The following is a 20,428-nucleotide window of genomic DNA, read 5'->3' as shown; positions in this document are numbered from 1 at the left end:
CCCAGTCATTTTAATACGTTTGTTCAACGTTATCTGGTCTTTAACAATGATTTTAAGCACGTTAAGATTATTTATACATCGTTTAAAAAACGTTTTTGTTTTAGAACCTTCATAAATGACGTTTGCAAAATTATGGAATTGAATGTGATCGTAACATTCAGGTAGCCTGAAGAAAAGCGTTCTTAGAACATTTAGTCAGCTGGGAAGGTTCTTCAGTGCACAAGTGCTTCCGAATGAGGGCGTTTATTGTAGACAGGCACATGCCTGCTCTGTTACACACTTGCTGACCTCCATTCTAGTACAGACCTGTTACTGCAGGCCCAGCTGTAGGTCCTGGGAATATACAGAGCTTCATGCTAGTGTAGTGTTTGTAGGTCTGCACATCAGCATATAGTTAACTAAACCAGCAAATGTGAGTCAGAAGTGCATTAACCGCAAGGATGGACGCCTATTTGTGTGTATGTACTCAAGGTGTAATTATAGCATAGTAACAATGTTCACACACCCATATTTTCATTACACCCTCAGGACTACTTCCCTAAACCATCCCTCTCACGATTTGAAAGAATACAGTTAAAACCAGTTTGAGCAAAAACAAAAGCATCTTTTTTAAGTGGCTTCAGTATGAAAAATGGCTCACATCTAAAGTGTTTTGAAAATGCAAAGCACCTAAATAAAGTGGTTTGTGCGGTCTAGTTGTATACCTGACCCATATCCAGGGATCAGATTTCATTCAAACATTTCAACAAACTCTGGACTAGGCCCTCAGTTCACGAAGAAACACGACCTCTGTTGGTTGAGGTCACTGTAAGTCCTTAAGACTTTTAGAGGGTTTCAATGGCGCCCTCATGCGGCCAATCAGATGTACATACAGTACGTCTTCGCTGATATTATATGGCAATCGATTATTAGGTTTAATATGCATGACTTGAAACGTCTCTCAGAATTACTGGAAGCAATCATTATTTTACATTATAATTCCTATTGACAAACATTTAAAATAAAACAAAAAGAATTACACGCATTAGAATTTTAATTTCTTCGTCTATAGGACTTTATATTCTCAATTACGAACAGAAAACGTGTACAGGACAACAAAACAAAACACAAATCTAGTGTGAAAAAAATTTATTGATTGGCAAAAATATTCTGTAATAGTAAATCTGAATATTACATCAGGCAGCCCACATCAATCATGAATTATGTGGACTGAGCCACATCAAATTTCAAGGAACAAAGCTGCAATGCTCTGGGCTACAAAAACAAAACTACAAAATGCACAAGTGTACCAATTTCGATAAGATTTGAAAGGCAAAACGGACTTACCTCAGTCCAGATGTTTATGAGGGAACAGGAACCCACAATGTCCACGTCTGTCCACTTCACTAGCAGAGGATGCGGTTTGAAGAACCACTAGAATTACTCCAACATTGAACTTGCTCTATTTACAGTGATAAACCATCATAAACACCAATAAACGCCCACAGGCCTCAAGTGAGTAACTGAGTTTACATGAACCTCAATCTTTCATTCAAACAGATGCAAAGTGACCAATGCACAGGTCACGTGTCAAATACCCAGAAGTACATCTCTCAATGGTCTTCAAAGTCTCAAAAAAAGTGCATGAATATTTACAGTAAGCAGAGATAACCTTACAGTACAGACTTGCATGTGAAAACGCTACTTATTACATCACTAGCAAAACAGCTGCCATAAGCCGTCTACATAATGAAAATCAGAAACTCTGTACAATGAATTAGTGGAATAAATTTGCATCAAGGCTTAAAGGAATAGTGACCTGAAAATGAAAATTGGCTTAAAATTTACTCGCCCTCAGCCATCCAAAATGCAGAAGCGTTTGTTTCTTCATCAGATTTGGAGAAATGTAGCATTCCATCACTTGCTCACCAATGGATCCTCTGCAGTGAATGGGTGCCGTCAGAATAGGAGTCCAAACAGCTGATAAAAACATCTCAATAATACACAAGTAATCCACAACACACCAGTCCATCAATTAACATTGTGAGAAGACAAAAGCTGTGTTTGTAAGAAAATGATTTTTATCAGCTTGTCTGGACTCATTCTGACGGCACCCATTCATTACAGAGGACCCATTGGTGAGCAAGTGATGCAAAATTTCTCCAAATCTGATGAAGAAACACTTATCTACATCTTGGACGGCTTGAGGGTGGGTAGATTCAGCATGTTTTCATTTTTGGGTGAACTAATCCTTTAAATTCTAAATCTAGCAGAACCAAACATAAGAGACCTTTTGATAAGACAAATTACAGTAACTCCTACATATATACACACACAAATGAAGACTAGAAATAGACACAAAGCAATGCACACAATCTGCAGCAGGGATGTCAGATAGACATTACAAATGCAGAATATTTAGTACTTTATCATTTACTAACCATAAATGATTATTTTGACAAAAACTACAAAACTGAGCACGTTTCACAGATTTGCATCGTATAGCTCCAATCACAATCAAGAAAACCAATGAAAAGTTATGGAAAATTTAACCCTGCATGAATTGCCAATTGATTTGGAATATGAACAGGAATTAACAGCAACTACACAAATTAATCCATTTTGTATTGAACCTCTTAAACTGAAGGGAAATTGGAAAAGGCACAATGGCACAGTGTTTATAGAAAGTAAAGATGTCAACCTGAAATGTGGTTCTTGAACCCATTATCCTGATATCCAAGTTTTGTAAATATGCAATTCTGAACAAATAAAAAGCAATGGTTGGCAAAATGTTTTAACCTAGTAACCTAAACTAGCAGATCAAGTATGAACAAGCAACAAGTACACACTTTATTACAACACAGATTCTATTTAATAATCAAGGCAAAAGACACTTACAAACATTATATGGACGAAGGGAAAAGGGAAGAAACATGAAACCAAAAGAGCGGATGCTATAAAAACAAATCTAGCTAACTAACAATTTACAACATTATAGCAGTGAGAAAGTTGTTTTGAACAAGCAGGCAAATAATTCTCCTTCACTGAACTGACTTTAGCACACAGCTACTTCCAAATAAAAGTAAAAAATAAAAAGAGCTGTCAGGAATTAAGAGGGAGTATATCATATTTTACAGAACTCTACTTTAGCGCTGCAGAGTGTGTCCGGAGTCCGGTGCTCTCCGTGACGGTGCGATGCGGGACGCTGTCAGATGAATCCACGTTGCTCCTGACGTCTCTCCTCCTCCTCTTGCGTTCAGCTGAAAGGTGTCAAAACGAAGGTGGCAGTTTGTTTTGGGGCACAGAACCCAGAAACACACACAGCTGCTTTTCCCCTCTATATCTACACACGCTCAGACCGTCCCAGACATACACAGGCATGCAAACAACTTTCAGTTTTCAACAGCATCAAACTAAGGGGCATATATTGTTGCGTTACGACTACGGTAATAGTCTAAAGCAATATTTAAAATGTAGTAGTTTCACAAAAGCACAGAATTTGGTAAAAGTACATTAACTGCAGTCATTAAAAAAAACAAACACTATTTGAGACAAGCCCCTGGATTCAGTGTATAAATACAGTGTGAAGAGACGACAATCAAAGACATTGGCATGCACAACTATGACACACTGTACTCAACACCACAACTCAGCAAATGCGTCATTTTCACAGACATATGATGGACATTAAAAGAATAGTTCAACCAGGAATTAAAGTTTGCTGAATTTGACATCCAAGATGTAGACGAGTTTGTTTCTTTGTCAGATTTGGAGAAATGTAGCATTATATCACTTGCTCACCAATGGATCCTCTGCAGTGAATGGGTGCCGTCAGAATGAGAGTCCAAACAGCTGATAAAAACATCACAATCCACACCACCCCAGCAACTAACATCTTGTGAAACGAAAACAATTCCATGGTAAAGAATTTTCACTTCAAACAAGTCCTCGATCCAAATTATTGCTTCCTCCAATGAAAAAGTCATTTGTCTGAATCATGAGAGAAATAAGCATAGATCAAGCACTGCTTGCCAGTGAAAACGGTCCAAAAAAAAAAAACAAAAAAAAAAATTCAAACATATGTAGGTGGATTTCGATGTGAGAGGACAGTAGCAGACTGACCTTAGGAGGAAGCGTTATTATGGACTCATAGTTTAGCTGTTAAAATAAGGAAGCAACAGTTTGAATTTGTTTATGAACAGCTTTTGGCTTCACAAGATGTTAACTGATGGACTGGAGTGGTGTGGATTATTGTGATGATTTTATCAGCTGTTTGGACTCATTCTGACGGCACCCATTCACTGCAGAGCATCCACTGGTGAGCGAGTGATGCTACATTTCTCCAAATCTGATGAAGAAAGTCATCTACATCCTGGATGGCTTAAAAGTGAACACTTTCAGCAAATTTTCATTTTTGAATGAACCATTTCTTTAAAATCATCATTAGCAAATAATGTGATGTCTATTATTCATCCATGACAGTCAATGATAAAATTTATAGTATTCAAAAGCACAATACCCCACATCAAAACTGTAATATACGAGTTGACCAATTGGAAAATATGCATTAGTAGAGTCATGAAAATATATGGCTTTTAGTCCCATTGAGAAATCAATCAACCAAAACAAATCCATAGAAGTCAGCATCTGTACTACCAACACAGGATTTGAATGAGTGAGATTTGAAATACATTTGGTAGTGTTGAATTTTTAAAGTACATTTTAGTCGAAACGCTCAAAACAAAAGGATACAGGTTTGGAACAACATGAGATTAAAAACAAATTTAATATTTAAGATGAAAAACTGCAATTCCACTGCAATGAAGTACATAAAAAGTGCATGCATACGCTGGATTTGTAGATTAAGAGGTTATGGACATATGCAATTTAAATTGCATAAAAATCCCTATGATGATGATACTGACAGACGTTATTTTGGTTGATTGGTTTGTCTCAGTCAATGTAAAACATGTATATCTTATGGCTTCAAACAAGGTTAACTTGTAATTATTTTGAGTTTTTTTGCTTGCTGCACAAAATCAATTTCACTGGTAAAATCAATTATATAAGCAGATGTGATCTACTTCAAATCACTCATCAGTGCTCATTTTGTAGACTTCATATCTATATCTAATGGAAAACCACATCTAAAAGGTGTCAAAATAACATTCAAATTTCATGTCGGCAAAATAATGCTTCGATCATGGGCAATAAGTCCACATAGTAAACTGCCAAAGTACAGACATATTTAAAAACAGCATTTTATGTCGGCTTTAACGAATCGATAATCCAATCATTTAAGATTCTTTAGAGCATTTAACTAGTTATTCAACTTCAATTGAACAAAACTGGAAATGCTATCCTGTATTTTTTTTTCTACAATAGGAAAAAAAATACTAACTCTTAATATTTCCCCCCCATTGACAAAAATTGTGAAGCACTAAGTATAGTGTCCACTTTACCTCTGAGAACAAGCATCAAATCCACATTTCAAACTCGATCCACCCTCAACGCAAAAAGCATTTGTTTTTAAGATTCGACCGTTTACAATTGTTTATAATTCTATGCATCATTTTTGCTGAACGGAAATTAAATTTCTAAGAGTTGATCAAAAAAAATACTAAATTACTTGATTCTAGTGATTCAGTGGACACTGGAGTTACATTACACAGGGTTGGACAAAATTCAGCAACTAATCGTACTTTGTCTTGCTGTTAGTCAAGAAAAATGGGCAAAATAAAACATACCTAAGATGTGATTTCTTATTAAAACATCAGTTTGTGTCTTTAGTCATTCACAGGTATTTCAGCCCATTTTAATGCAAGACCTTTCAGAAATATTGACATGAACACATGGAAATTCTTGCACTGAATTCATCAAGTATGTTACAGTGTATTTTTTTGTTTGGAATTACAATTACTAGTACCTGTAATTATCACAAAAACAAGTTTTTCCAATCCTGTGACAGCATCTTATAAAGCACAATAGTGAACAGAGGAAAAGGGGTGTGATTAATACCACGTCAGTTTCAGAAAAACCTGGGAACACAGTCATTTCTGCAGATGAACTTTAGACAGATGGGCACTACATCCAAAAATCCCAATAAATCCCTTTGAATGGGGCTTTACGCATGGAGCAAATGGTTTCAATTATTTTAAGTTTGCAGTGCTTAATCTCTACTCAAAATCTCTAACCTGATGCATACTTTCGGCGAAAAACATTAAAAGTGCAACATGATTTCTGAATTAATAACAGCGGAACAAATCAAAATGCAAGTTGTGCATTGCTGACTTTCCCTGATTGGTGTTGCTACAATTATATGTTGTACAGTTGAGAACACCGACACAAAAAAAACAAAAACCTCAATAATTGGCCATTTTTTGGATAGGAGGCCAGAACAACAATTTGGAGGCTACCAGAATTACATTCAACAAAACTGACAATGCAGTTGTGCATTTATAATCTATCTGCTAAACCTGAGTTTAACTGTTTAGTATTTTTTGCATCTAAATCTAGCATATGTGGGGTCACTCACAATGCATCACACATGATATTACAGTGTCCTCAGCATTTACATACAAATTATGTACAAATTTAGCCTGTAGGAACACTGTCAAACAGCAGAGCCATAGAGCAACAGGTTAGACCGTTAAGTGTTTCTAAAATCAGACCAACAGGGTTTGAACTGAGGACATGTGTGCATTAATTTAAATACTGATTGTGAAAATATTTATTAAATATCTGTTGCATATTAAATCAAACTTAAATCACATGAGTGTTTACAAGAGAATTAAAAACAAAAGCGTAAAAATGCTAAAAACGTTCACGTTACCTCTGGAAAAGCAATTTAGCAGTTCTTCTCCATTCATTAAGCATTAAAGGACGATATAAAATGAAAAACATAATTGGTGTTACTTCAACAGTGTAGATCTATTTTTATTTTAAAGCCATAGACATTAAAAATGGTGAAGAACTGCTACATCTGCAGCATCTAAGAGGGTGTAACATTAACAAACATGGAAAATAAATGAATAACGATATGATGTGAACCGAGAAAATGTCAAATTCAGATAAGAAAAAGATGGAAAGGTTTGACTAGCTATTAAAAACCAGCAAATGTGACTGAAATACTGGGATGCACAAAATGACCCTTGACAGTAAAAATACATTTAGCTTGTTCTGACAGAGGACATTCAGAATGCGTTCTTAAATTATACTGTACAGATGTGCTCAAGACTAAACCTTACACATGAAAAAATTATTTGCCTACACCATGACAACTCAACCTGACAGACTACAAACTTCATGTTTTTAAATGCCAAAGCAGATCAATTTGACTCCATTCATTTGCTTTTCACAACAAATTAATAAGGAACTAAACACTAGAACAACAATTATGGTCAACATCAAATCTGCCTGCAGGAATATCAACGCACAACATGAGAAACAATTTTGCTCATTTCAGTACATTAATTTTCTCTTATCAAACTTCAACCAATTTTCTATACATTTATGGTCACAGGTTGAATTTATATTTCATAATAGACATGGCATGAAAAACATGCTGAATTTTTTTGCCAATTAGTCAAAATAAAGAGGAAAGTGTTGTTTGACATGGGAATAGTCTCAAAAGTAGCAGCAAATCTCAGTTAAATGGACAAATAAGTGCATTTTGAATTTTTTTTTTAAATAAAATGTTTAAATACACAAAATCCTTTCAAAGACAAACTGATATTATCAACACAATTGTGGGACAGTTTATGTTTGCTGGAGCTGATATTGCACATTAAATGGCTTCAAGAACAGGTACACAAGTTAAGGAGATCACGCTACATTCGTAAATAAAAAGAAAAAATATAGATTAGCTGTAGGGAAAAAAATGACAGTACTTATTACATTATAAGTTCAGGGACTCACCTTTTCTGATCACGTACCTGTGACCCCGACCTCTGCAGGATAAGATGCATGTACATCTGAATCCTGAAGGAAGAGGGGAGAAAAACAAGGACAGAGAGACAAACAGGATACACACCTTCCTTTCCAACTAACGGCGATACTCTCGCTCACGTTCTCGGTCTCTCTCGCGGTCACGGTCACGATCTCTCTCACGATGACGGTCCCTCTCACGACTGCGCTCTCTGTAATAGTCCTCGTGTCGGTCTCGGCTGCGAGACTTGCGGCGATGCTTCTCACGAGAGCGACTGTGGTCCCTCTCCCTGGACCGTTCCCGTCTGCTTAAGGTCGAAAAGCATTAAAGAGAATATGAAACCGCAAGTAATACTTTTGCAACACACCAAATAAATTTGCATTGCATCAATTTTTCCATTTATGAAATTATTTTGCAATGCACCAAATAAATTTGCATTCATGAAAATTTACAAAAATATTTTTACATGCGTGAAATTTTGCAATACAGGATTTAAATTAATACACTAATTTTGGATGCATTATTTTTGCATTGCATCAATTTCACATGCATGAAATAATTTTACAATACAAGCTAAATTATTTGATACACTGCAAAATAATTTGGTGCAATGTAAAATGCATCCAAAAATAATGCTTGCAAAATTGTTTAATTGCATGAAAATTGAAACACATTAAATCATTTTGCATCCATTATTTTTTTGCTGCACCAAATAATTTTGCAATGCATCGGTTTTTCATGCATCAAATTTTGCATTGCATTAACATTAAATAATTTTGGGGGCATTACTTTCACATTCGTTTAGTGTTGCAATGCATCAATTTTACATGCATCAAAATTTGGCAGTGCACCCAATTTCACAATGAAGCAATTTTGTATGCACTGTTTTAAACTGAAACATTCAACAATACACAAGGTGGGACTGTATCTTTTTCCTGCCCCCATTCCTTTGGTTAAATCAGCAGAAACGTGATTTCAAAAGACATTTAATTCAAACAATGATGCATCCCTTACAGCAAAAACAAAAATACCTCGATACAGAGCCATAGGATTTGGACTCAATTCCATGCAAGCAGTCCTGCAGTGAGCTGATGAGAACTTTGCAGCGGTCGTCAGCAGAAACTTTTGACTGCTTGATCAAAGAGATGGCCGTCACCAGAGTCTCTATAGCACTGCCGTAATCAGCTGCAAAAACAGTGTTTAATTACCACCTGACAAACCAAACAAAGCATTCGTGCTGTGTGTAAGTTTGCGCACCTGCACTCGCGTCTGACACTGCCCTCGAGATAGCACTGCTGGATATCGCTCTGTTACGATTCATGATCTCCTCAAACTCAGCTTCACTCAGAGGAGTGCGAGACGAATCCATGTCCCTAAAAGAGAAAAAGCAGATGCATTGAGAATAAAAGCACGAGTCAGAAAGAAACAGCAATGCATCAGGGTCCAAATTCACACAGAGAGCAGCAGTGCTAGTAGTGCTAAATCACATAGCGTGTTAAAATTTGTGATGCACTAAAATTATAGTAACCAAAAATATTTATACACTGTAAATGAAATCTCATTTTAGTGCATCACTTGTTAAAATTCACTGCAGTCAGCACACACTCCATGCGTTCACAACACACAAGCCTAATAAAAAGATCCCGCTTCAAGATCCTGGTCTCAGCGGATGGTTACTTCACTAACCCTTGATCACTTGTATTGTGCAAGTGCTGGCCAGAGTTTTTCACATCAACCAACCCCTCGTTTATCCAGGGCTCAAAGCCACATACTACAGGGGGTCTGAAGTTACTGAAGAAAGGCCAGAGAGGAGATTAGGGTCAGATTGAGGCCACACGCTTTAATAACATCCACTCCTGGAGTTAATAGTAAGTACCAAATCGCCAAGGCTGAGATTTAAACGTGTGAGTTTCCAAAAAAATAACAAAAAACAAATACAGCAATTCTAAAATATGATTACATATATTTTTTTATATAGTTTGTATATACTTTATAAAATACTTTAAATTATAAAACTAAATATTGTTATAGTTAATATACATGTTGCATGCTTCAGAGTAAAGACCTTAAAACTGTATAGTATTATTTTAAAATATAAAGTTACAATAAAATTTTTGTAAAATAATAATTCTTACTTAATGTGCAGCACATTTTTTATTGAAAAAATTTATCAAAATTGTACAATAAATGTTAAACATACAATTTACTTTGATGACTTAAACACTTAATGTTATTAATGTTTTAAAAATACAGAATAATAAGTTATAATTCTATTGATACAAGTAATTCATTTAATTTGAAGTATGGTTAATGTGCTGCATGTTTCAGTTAAAAATTAGACTAAGATTTTTAAATGTACAATGTAATTTACACTTATTTAGCAATAACAAAAAATATTATTATTACTACTACTACTATTATTGTTACTATTAAGTAAATTAGCATATGACATTTTTGGACAAGCTGTGCAGCCCTACAAACATGTAGCTTAAAAAAATTTAAATAAAATAAAAAAATATATATTTTAAATATCTGACATTTTTTATGAAATTAGAACAATGTTATTTTAATCATTTTATTTAGCAGTAATTAAACCTGGAGCTTGTTGTGTTTGACAAAAAACAACAAATTTAAGTGCGCTGTTATATATATATATATATATATATATATATATATATATATATATATATATATAAATTTGAAATTGTGCCGCCCTAGAATATAATCTAACCAGTTCAGTTTCCACTGGTGTGGCCTGACAACTCGTTACGGGTGAGATTTACAGCGCAGTGAAGGTGAGGTGTTTATTACCTGCCGCCAGGGCCGAAGTCTCTGTCGTATGGAGGTGGGCGGCCGTACAGTTCACCCGGCGGTGGGCCCCTGTCGGACGATGGCATGTTGTTGTTTCCAGGCGGTGGGAAGAAGGCCGGGTTGACATGAGGGGCCGGAGGTGGACCTCCAGGCGGGGGTCCCTGCATGTGAGGTGGAGGTGCGAGGCCAAGCGGGGGTCCTAAGGGCCCAGGAGGACGGGGAGGGAAGGGTCCCGGAGGGGGCGGACCCTGTTGAGGGGGAAGGGGGCCTGGGGGAGGCCCGTATCCAGGTGGGGGCGGGCCAGGAGGCATCGGTCCCATAGGAGGCTGACCAAACTGACCAGGAAACATGACGGGTGGAGGAGGACGGTCTCCTCTGTTAGGAGGGCCTCCGAGGGGCAGCAGCAGACCTTGTCCAGGTGGAGGGGGGCCAGGGGGTCCTGGAGGCCCAGGTGGGCCTGAGGGAGGACGGGGCGGGCCTTGCATACCTGCAAAGGGAAGGTTTGAAAATTAAAGTCCCCCTGTAGTCAAATTTTCCCCTTAAAACTAGTCTTTGATCATCAAAATTACATTTTTAAATGTTTTTTTTTTATTGCGAAAAATAATCATGCCATAAAATAGCTTGAATGTAATTCTACACCCTTGCCTCATTTACTATACGCAGATCTATGAATACGCAAATTAGCCCCGCCTCCACTCGGTCACACCAGCCAGGGACTCCTGAACCATGAATAATGTTGGATAAAACTGTTTTTACCAGCGGACAACTACAGTGGATACTGTAACAGTCGTTAAAGTTACTTGATGATGTTATGTCCTCAAAATGCCTTGAAGACTCAAATGCAGCCAAGTTTGTGATTCCAATTCGCACCCGCGAGCAATGCGTGTGAAGTGCAGATGCGGGATTGGTGGGTCTGACTCCAGCCTACTTTTACACTGTTGCCGCGGGTTATTATTCAAGCTAGCCGTACTAAACCAAGTTAAACCATGGCTTCATGGGTTTTTTTGCGCCATTTTATTTTTGGTTTTGTGCTGGTAATCCTATTGGTATATTTTGCATGCGATCTCTATGTTTATCTCTATGACTATCTCTTTTGTCTAAATGGAGAGAAGGATATGCTAACGATAGGAATCTATCCCTTGACATGATTGGCTATTTCGTGACGTAGCAAACCGATGGGCTGTTTCAAACCGCGTTTCTGGGATTGCCTTTGGGAAAACTACAGTTTTAAGGAGAAAATAATCAGCAATAGTGTTGATTAATGGATTGGCACATGGTTTGTCAAACAAATTAACACCAGACAAATAAACAACAAACTTGATTTTCACTACAGGGGGACTTTAAATTTATATTGATCAAAGAAAGCAGTAGAAAAGGAGCGTGAGGATTCCAAAAATGTATTTATTTTGACTATTTTCACATTTCTATGATGGACTAAAAATACTTAACTCAACTTAAGCCCAATGCAATTCAATAACAAACATCAGTTTGGAGCCTCACAAATAGGGCAAAACGCCACCAAAAATGCCCCACAAAGTCAAGATACAGAGGCAAAAAAAAGGCCCTTGCACAAACTAAAATTACGACCATCACGATTAAAGAGCAATATGAGATTAATAAAAAAACTGATTATGATATTACATTTAGATCTGATCATGTCGCATCAAATATTTTTATAGGGGTGGGAGAAAAAAATAAAATACGATCCATCGCAATTCTCTCTCCAACGATTCTGAGCTTAGTTTTTAACCAGATGTGCGATGACGCGGAGTTTGGAGTTTGAGACCACTCAAACCTTCTGTAAAATAATCTGTCAAAGTTCGGAAAGGTTGAAGCGAATTACAACGACATTCACGGGCTTCATTGCACAGGATGCGCTGTGAGAGACGCACGCTTTGTTTGACGTTACATTTGAAGTGTGCAGTCTTGTCCATCTGTATTTTCCTTACAAATTGTCTACGAAGTCATTATGTATTTGGTTTGGAATGCAGTGGACTTAAATATTTAAAATATGAACCTCACTAACAGAAGGCTGCTTTCAATTTCAAATGCTGACGTGTGCTTTGTTTGTGTAGACTGCTCGTGCATGTGGCTGTGTGTGACTGTGTAAGTGGTTTAATGTACTTGTGTCTCAAAATGGTTTTATGACGCAAAATGAATGTAAACACAGCCAGTTATGTCTTAAGGGATTAAACGGAGCAGTTTTTGGAGCATATCAAGAATCGTTCTGGAATTGGATCGTGGCTCCCAAAATCAGAATCGGATCGTGAGGTGACTAAAGATTCCCACCCCTATATTTTTATCCATTCTTTTTTGCATTTGTAAACAATGCAATTGGTAAAAAAATAGAAAAAACCTTCGGTAAGCTATTTAAAATGACATGAATCTCACATTATGCAACTGCTGCGTAAATGTACCACCTTGGGCAAATGTAAAGACAGCTTTTGTGGATGTTGATCAATTTCTTATTGGTAACAGTCTATAGTATTCTTCAATACTCTAGAATTAATTGAATTAATTAAGTGACAAAAGAAACAACAACAATAGACATTTAATAAATTATACAAATTGACCATACAAAAATAAAAATACACCTGTTAAAAATCACATCCAGGGGGCAAATATAGACCTTTTTACAGAAAAGTTCATTTCTGCCCTTGCCCTAATATAGACTCATACCTGGGAAGTGTGGTGGGGGTCCACCAGGTCCAACTGGTCCAGGAAAACGGTCTCCTCCTGGGCCAGGTGGTGTGGGAAATCGCCCTCGATTCTTGCCAAGAGGGAAGCCGCTGCGAGATCCTGAGCCTGGAGGTCCGGCTTTCCCTTCTCCGGACATTTGTCCGGACTGCGTGCCTTGGGCAAAAACTGACCATAAAACAAACGCAGTGCAAACACAGCGGCAAAATCACTAATGGCTCGTTTCCACCGAGCAGTACGGGTCAGTACGGTACGGAACAACCTGATCCAGCTTGCGTTTCCACCGCCAACAGTACCCTTACTTGATAGGCGGTGTATGCCAGAAATTAGCGATCGCCGATAAAGCACAACAATAAGCACAACTCTGCCTCTTTTGTCAGTTTTAGTGAACAATAATAGCCATTATAAAAGTATAAGAGGCTTATATAAGAGGAAACAAAGACAAAAGCAAACAATTCAGTCAAAAGTATGCTACAAAGTCAGCGCTGTACTATGGTAAAGTTCAAAATAAATATATAAAGTTAAACACAACTTTGTGCTCAGCCAAAATGATATGACCAGGAACAAATAATAGATTCATGAGACCACGAATGCCTGTTAAATATACACAAAATGAACTGTATTCTCATGTGTAATCACAACAGAGACATCAGAGCAAAGCAGCAAATGTCAGAAGGACTAGCCGAGCTAAGGATGCTCTATGCTAATACATGAGCACAAGCACCCGGTGATCGCCTGGAAATCGGCATAGTAAATTTTTCAGATGGGCGCTCTTTATAAATAAACAGCAGATTTGAGTTTTAAACAACTACATTCTCGCCTGAAAAACTCTTAAAACTACATTTCATGACAACTATATAATAATATTTTGAAAGTTACACGGGTTTTTGGGCAATGACATTTCACAAGTCCACAAGAACAGACAAGAACGCATACTGAGAAATGGCTATCGTCTGCGTGAAAATATAAAATTATAAAATACACTTATTTTTTTTGTGTTTTTGCACGCACAAAGTAAATAAGCCCAACACTCATGAACAGCAGAGCAGAACGAGTGAAGGAGAAGCTTTATTCCCTTGTATCACACATGTGACGATTCTAGTCAACCAATCAACGTTCTGCAGTGAGTTTAGCTTCACCCTTTGCTGTGCCCAACGGAAGGGAACCAAAAAAAAGTTCGCTATTTTGGTACCATTCACAACTTCTGACAATGGAAACTGACATAATTGCGTACCGTACTGTACTGAACCGTACTGCTCAGTGGAAACGAGCCATGACCTCAATCAGTAGATGTGTTGATTTTTCTGTGAATTGGTATCTCACTTTTTCGCGACTGCATCTCAAACTGGCTGAGCGACTGTTTGTTGCAAGGAGTGACGATTGGGTTTTGTCCGTGCAGCTCCCGTTTGGAAAGCAGGTCCATCAGCTTCCTGGACGAGGAGTCTGAACCCACGCAGACCAGAGCAAACCTGTGGAGAACAGAGATGTCATGTTTGAGGCTGATCTCTATAAAACCCATGTAACTGAGCATCACAACAGGGTTGATCTGTATATTTACACAGACCTAGGAAACAAATTTCAGGCTTCACTTACCCTTTTGACTGGCCATTTGCGCGATTCTCAAAAAACTTTATCTCCAGCACATCATTGATGCCTACTGAGCGAATAGCATCAGTCAAATCTTCATCAGTGGTCCACTGTAAAGAGGAAAACAAATGTTAATTATAATATGCCTTTAATAAATAGACATATCTATTTATCTATCATATATATATATATATATAGAGAGAGAGAAAGAGAGAGAGGGGGTAAAAGACTGACCCATGTGAGGTTGCCAATGTACAGAGCGATTCGTTTGCCAGTGTAAGTGTAGACGACATTCGGCGGACCTCCTTTGTTCCCCTCGGATCCTGCCGGTGCAGGCAGGTTGTCCAGGTAATCTCGGTCCTCAGGTGCGTCCCCGTTGTTGGCAGATGGTGAGATAACATCATCATACAGGTCAATCTGCTCATGTACAGGATAATCTGACTCCTGTGGAAGCAGAAAGACAAACACACATCTCAGAATTAGTCACAGGACATGCATCTCAACCATGAGCCATCACGGTGATACTAGTTCATTTTTTCCTGTTTTCATTTTAGTTGATGTTTCAATAATTTTGTTGTGCCTGTCACTTTTATTCATTAAAAAAATAATTCTTCTTTATAGAAATGTATTTAAATTAGATTTATTTTTTACCTATTATTTTCTTCTGTTTGAATTTTTTAAATGTTTAGTTAGTTTAATTTTTAGTAATTGTGTTTGCCATTTTATTAATTTCAAAATATATTTATATAAATATATTTTTCATTTTACTTCGTTTCAGTAAATTTGTGATGTGCTCATTTGGATTGGTTTCCTTTTTAAAAATTATTTATTTTTTGGTTTTCATTTTTATTTTAAAGTTGTAGTAATTTTGTGTCATTTTACTATTTTTTTTTTTTTTAAATGTCTATACATTTTATTGCATTTTTATTTAGATCATCAAGTTACATTAAATGAAAGTGATTTAAATTAATTTTATTTCAAGTAATCAATTTTCTAACAGTTCTAATTATTACAATAATTCAGCAATCTCATATAAGCATTATAGAATAAATGTTTAGATCAGGGGTGTCAGCCCTGAAGAGCTTTGTTCCAACCCTGCTCCAACACACAAACCATCTAGTTTTCAAATAAGCCTGGATGAGTTAATTAGCTGGATCAGGTGTGTTTAATTAGGGTTGCATCCAAACTCTACAGTTTGACAGCCCTGGTTTAGAATAGTCTCTGTATTAATAAAGTATAAATGCATTAGCAATCTTTAAAAACACACAAAATCGACACACTTTAAGTGCAAATATTTCTAATTCACAAAAAGTCTTGCAATCAATCAAGATTGGTCAAATTGGCCTGATTTGAACTCTGAAGCTAATTTGCATATTATTAAAACGAACGGCCCAGCGTCGCGTCTGTGCAAACTTTAAACTCGCATAAGCTTCCAAGTACGCTTAAAAGCATATAATACTTCGTGAACACGTTTAATGTCAGATTTATTAAACATAAGCACTGATCTGAACCGCGCGCCGCGCTCGGCCTGCTGTAGCTGCACGAGACCAAACAATGAACGCACGCGACGCAACGGATTCCGTCTCGCGCCACAAACCTGCGCTCCAAATATACAAACACTAACGTAATACAATTATTATGTAGATAACTAACAACAAATAAGATATGTAACTGACTTAACCTTAATATTACCGTGTACACAAACGCTACTCGCTAGCTAGCTAGCTGCTAGAGTTAGCAGACGCCCTAGTAAATCTCCAGAGAGCGCTGCATGTTTCTGTGGTCTTATTTTCAATCTGTACGTGCAACACGTAAAATATTTATCATTCGGGAAGTGTAGATACTCAAAGTGAACCTGACCTGATTAAATTCCTCTTCTACATCGGCGTAAATATCGATGTGGTCGACACCGTCCGCCATTTTCTGTTTCCCTCCTCCTCCTCGGTGCTCGCGCTGCGCGTGAAGAAGAGACGCTGATACGTGAAGCCAGAAACTCCCGCCCAAAAAAAACCCGCTGACGTGCGATACGCAATTTCAAAATAAAGCAAGTTTCCCCCCCCCCCTCACCTGTCACGTTGTGCTACGATTCACTTTATTGTATTAATATAAATATTTTTTTAATACATAAAATAATAGTAGCTTCAAAACTGACTATGTTCCATTTAAATTATTTTAATTTGTTAATCTGTCTTAGTCAAATTATTATTACAAATGTATTTTAATCATGTTTTTATACCTGTACAATAAATTATAATAATGATATTATAGCCCAATAATAATATTATAGCTCACTGTTTCAGAATAGAAACACATTTTCCATGTAAACGTTTGTTGGGACTCTTAATTTGAAATTTGACTCGCAACTGAAGACGGAGTCCTATCAGCTCTACTCTCTTCATAGAGAAACATGTATTTTGTGCTTAATGGCAGTTCCGTACAATAATTCAGTTCTGTTCGAAACTGTACACGTTTCGTAGAAGCCAATCCGAGTAAAACACTTGACTCTCCGTGTACTATGTTTAAGAGGATGGCTGAATTTGGTCCAGATTCGGGGGGTCGGGTGAAGGTAGCTAACGCTAGCGATCGTGATGCTAATGCTGATGTTTATTTACAATAACAGAGTTGATCGTGGATTTATGTGTTTATTATAATCCAGGGAGTGACTATTGTGAAACCTATCGTGTTTGGAAACGTTGCACGATATTTTGGCAAGAAAAGAGAAGACGATGGTCACACTCATCAGTGGACAGTTTATGTGAAGCCTTACAGAAATGAGGTTGACTCTTATTTCATTATAACAGTTGCATATGAATGGTACATTTAATATGTAGTATACTAACAAAGTGCTGTTTTTTCTGTTATTTCCCCACTGATATTCCCAGGATATGTCTGCTTATGTCAAAAAAATACAATTCAAACTGCATGAAAGTTACGGGAACCCTTTAAGAGGTGTGCAGTTTATCTTATAATATTATAGTGTAATATCACAAATTTCACTCACTGACTTTAACTCACTCTTTGTATTATTTTAGTGGTTACAAAGCCTCCATATGAGATTACTGAGACTGGATGGGGAGAGTTTGAGATCATCATAAAGATCTTCTTCATCGATCCAAATGAGAGACCGGTAAATGGCATTAAATGACTTTTTTTCTGTGTGTAAATTATTGCAGGACTATTAATCTTTTGGATGCTACAGACCCCCAAACATGATCATCCTCATTCAAAAATATAAAAGGTGGCTATGTACTATTTTAAAGTATAAAGACCCTGTTAAAACTGTGGAAAATATAATAAATAATAATTTATTTGTAATACATAAAAAATGCAACAAAATATTTGGTTTCTATTGCTTTAAATTATGAAAATATGTAGTTATTATATTACATTCCTGCTTTTTAATGTTATATGTTAAATAAAAATGTATTACATTTATTTAAACCAAATTATTTTTTTTACACATTTTTTAAATTCAATAATTTTATTTACTTATTTTAATATTTTATTCTGTTGTTTTTTTAATCAAGTTTATATATTTATTTATTCATTTTATCAAATTTTGTTCATTTTAATACATTTTATTAACTTATTTTTAGTGGATAGTATCATTATTTATATATTTGTAATTATTTATTTAAATCAGATTTTATTTACTTATTTTAATAAATTATTTGAATCAAATTTATACATTTATTTTGTGTGTGTGTGTGAGAAAGAATAAATATATATTTTTATTAGTACATTTCTTTTATTAGTACAGTTTTTCTCTAAACTTCTCCACGGCACTGTATTGTAAAAGCGCTACACAGTTACGCATAAATTGAATTGAATGGCACCAGTCTGAATCCGTCCGCATTAGTCTACCTAAAAACAGCAATGTTTGGATGTTGTGGTGTTTTTGTCTTCAGGTCACGCTGTATCATCTGCTGAAGCTCTTCCAGTCAGACTCCAGCGCCATGCCGAAGAAGACTGTCGTGTCTGAGTTCTACGATGAGATGGTGTGAATTCAAACAGAACAACACAACATGATGTTACCGTATTACTACAGTCAATCCTAAAGCCTAATATCTGTGTTTCTGCAGATATTTCAAGACCCTACAGCCATGATGCAACAGCTCCTGAACACCACCAGACAGCTGACGTTAGGTGCCTACAAACACGAGACCGAGTGTGAGTGCTTCGCTTACCTTCACATCACCTATTACTGGACAGCATGTGAAAATACTGTGAATCAGACAGCGTACTTTATAGATACGAGAGTTACAGCCGTTCTAATCATGCAAACTAATCGTTCAGTTGCAGAGCTGGAGATACGAACACGAGAAAAAGTGGAAGCGGCGAAGAAGAAGATGAGCCTGGAGATCACAGAGCTGAAGGAGCGACTAAAAGCCTCCAGGGAAAACATCAACTTCCTGAAGGGAGAGATACGCAGACTGGAGGAGGAGGACCAGATGAAGGATCACTGAGGACTTCAGCACCATCAGACGGCTGTCCTGTAGCGGGACGGTGAACACAAACACGCGTGATTTAGTGAGACTGACCGATTCACATTTCTGGTTGTAATTTTGACAATAAATTTAGTAGTGAACTAAGTCTTATTGTCCAGACCAGCAAAATGTGTGCAAATACGTGACTGCCTTTTGATGTAGTTCTCACTGACTTGTTTTGTATTAATAAAATTATTATTATTTTTTTTGCAAATACTGTCTGATTACTGTCCAGTTTTATTTGAACACTTTTTTTTTTTTTTTTTTTTTTAACATTTTGTTTCAAGCAGCTTTACAGAAAATGATCCCTTAAAGCCCGTTATGAAATATCATATATGTACAGTGGCATGCAAAAGTTTGGGAACCCCTTGCAGAATCTGTGAAAATGTGAATAATTTTAACAAAATAAGAGAGATCATACAAAATGCTTGTTATAATTAATTATGATTTTTTTAAATAACAATATAAATAATGTTTTACCTTTGCTATATGTATATATATATATATATATATATTTGAATATAAAAAATACAAAAAAAAAATGTAATATAACTGTTTAACATAAAAAAATAAATAAATGCTTAAAAACGTTTTTGCCTCCACTAGAGGCTGCTAAAGCATTACCACACAACAATGGACCACATCTTAATATGTACCGTTTTTTTTACATTAAAATACTCAAATATGACCCCCACCCCACCCCACCAATTTAATACTTGATCAAGGAAACAGTAGCTTTAAGGGGCAAAATATTAAAGATTAAGACATATTTCAATCCACAGACAGTATTTGTATATCACATAATATATCGTGACAATAAATAATTATTAAGATACAGGATTTGCTTTTTTTGGTATGCAAAAACACAGTTTTCAAGCTACCTTTATAGAGTTAAAACAATTTCCATGGTTTTAGTATTTTGAAAGTAACTTTCTTTTTA

The 20,428-nt window shown here is 36.4% G+C and overlaps 2 protein-coding genes across 21 annotated transcripts; one reads left to right on the top strand and one right to left on the bottom strand.

Annotated features, from left to right (window-relative positions):
- Positions 1-1,114: 1,114 nt before the first annotated feature.
- cpsf6 (cleavage and polyadenylation specific factor 6) lies at positions 1,115-16,964 on the bottom strand. Of its 20 annotated transcripts, none has more exons than XM_079404193.1 (11): positions 16,862-16,956; positions 15,236-15,445; positions 15,008-15,111; positions 14,738-14,883; positions 13,397-13,582; positions 10,718-11,204; positions 9,593-9,697; positions 9,164-9,279; positions 8,938-9,091; positions 8,012-8,213; positions 2,401-3,239 (listed from the first exon to the last, which is right to left on the bottom strand). In XM_079404193.1, exons 1-10 carry the CDS (start codon positions 16,919-16,921, stop codon positions 8,024-8,026), a joined length of 1,758 nt encoding a protein of 585 aa, XP_079260319.1. In that variant the 5' UTR covers positions 16,922-16,956; the 3' UTR covers positions 2,401-3,239; positions 8,012-8,023. The 20 variants fall into 20 exon arrangements, 15 of the variants coding, with proteins under 15 accessions (XP_079260311.1, XP_079260319.1, XP_079260323.1 ...); XM_079404197.1 differs by having other exon boundaries at positions 13,397-13,570; XR_013783504.1 differs by lacking the exon at positions 2,401-3,239 and adding an exon at positions 6,689-7,808 and having other exon boundaries at positions 7,897-8,213; positions 13,397-13,570.
- Positions 16,965-17,348: 384 nt separating this feature from the next.
- On the top strand, positions 17,349-19,699 carry yeats4 (YEATS domain containing 4). Its single transcript, XM_079404182.1, has 7 exons — positions 17,349-17,567; positions 17,658-17,777; positions 17,884-17,950; positions 18,034-18,128; positions 18,910-18,999; positions 19,084-19,171; positions 19,298-19,699. Exons 1-7 carry the CDS (start codon positions 17,517-17,519, stop codon positions 19,465-19,467), a joined length of 681 nt encoding a protein of 226 aa, XP_079260308.1. The 5' UTR covers positions 17,349-17,516; the 3' UTR covers positions 19,468-19,699.
- The last annotated feature ends 729 nt before the right edge of the window (positions 19,700-20,428 follow it).

This window comes from Barbus barbus (genome assembly GCF_936440315.1).
Source record: "Barbus barbus genome assembly, chromosome: 42".
Taxonomy (NCBI): domain Eukaryota; kingdom Metazoa; phylum Chordata; class Actinopteri; order Cypriniformes; family Cyprinidae; genus Barbus; species Barbus barbus.
Note: the sequence above shows the minus strand (reverse complement) of the source record. Positions and strands in the feature narration are given on the sequence as shown.

Bases quoted from the DNA above. Each gene is read 5' to 3' on its own strand.
- cpsf6 (XM_079404193.1), bottom strand. From the start codon at position 16,921: ATGGCGGACGGTGTCGACCACATCGATATTTACGCCGATGTAGAAGAG. The intron at 11,205-13,396 runs GTATGAGTCTAT...TTCCCTTTGCAG, and splicing joins ACCCCCACCACACTTCCCAG to GTATGCAAGGCCCGCCCCGT. The intron at 9,092-9,163 runs GTGCGCAAACTT...CTGTTTTTGCAG, and splicing joins AGTGTCAGACGCGAGTGCAG to CTGATTACGGCAGTGCTATA.
- yeats4 (XM_079404182.1), top strand. From the start codon at position 17,517: ATGTTTAAGAGGATGGCTGAATTTGGTCCAGATTCGGGGGGTCGGGTG. The intron at 17,951-18,033 runs GTGTGCAGTTTA...GTATTATTTTAG, and splicing joins TTACGGGAACCCTTTAAGAG to TGGTTACAAAGCCTCCATAT. The intron at 19,000-19,083 runs GTGTGAATTCAA...GTGTTTCTGCAG, and splicing joins CTGAGTTCTACGATGAGATG to ATATTTCAAGACCCTACAGC.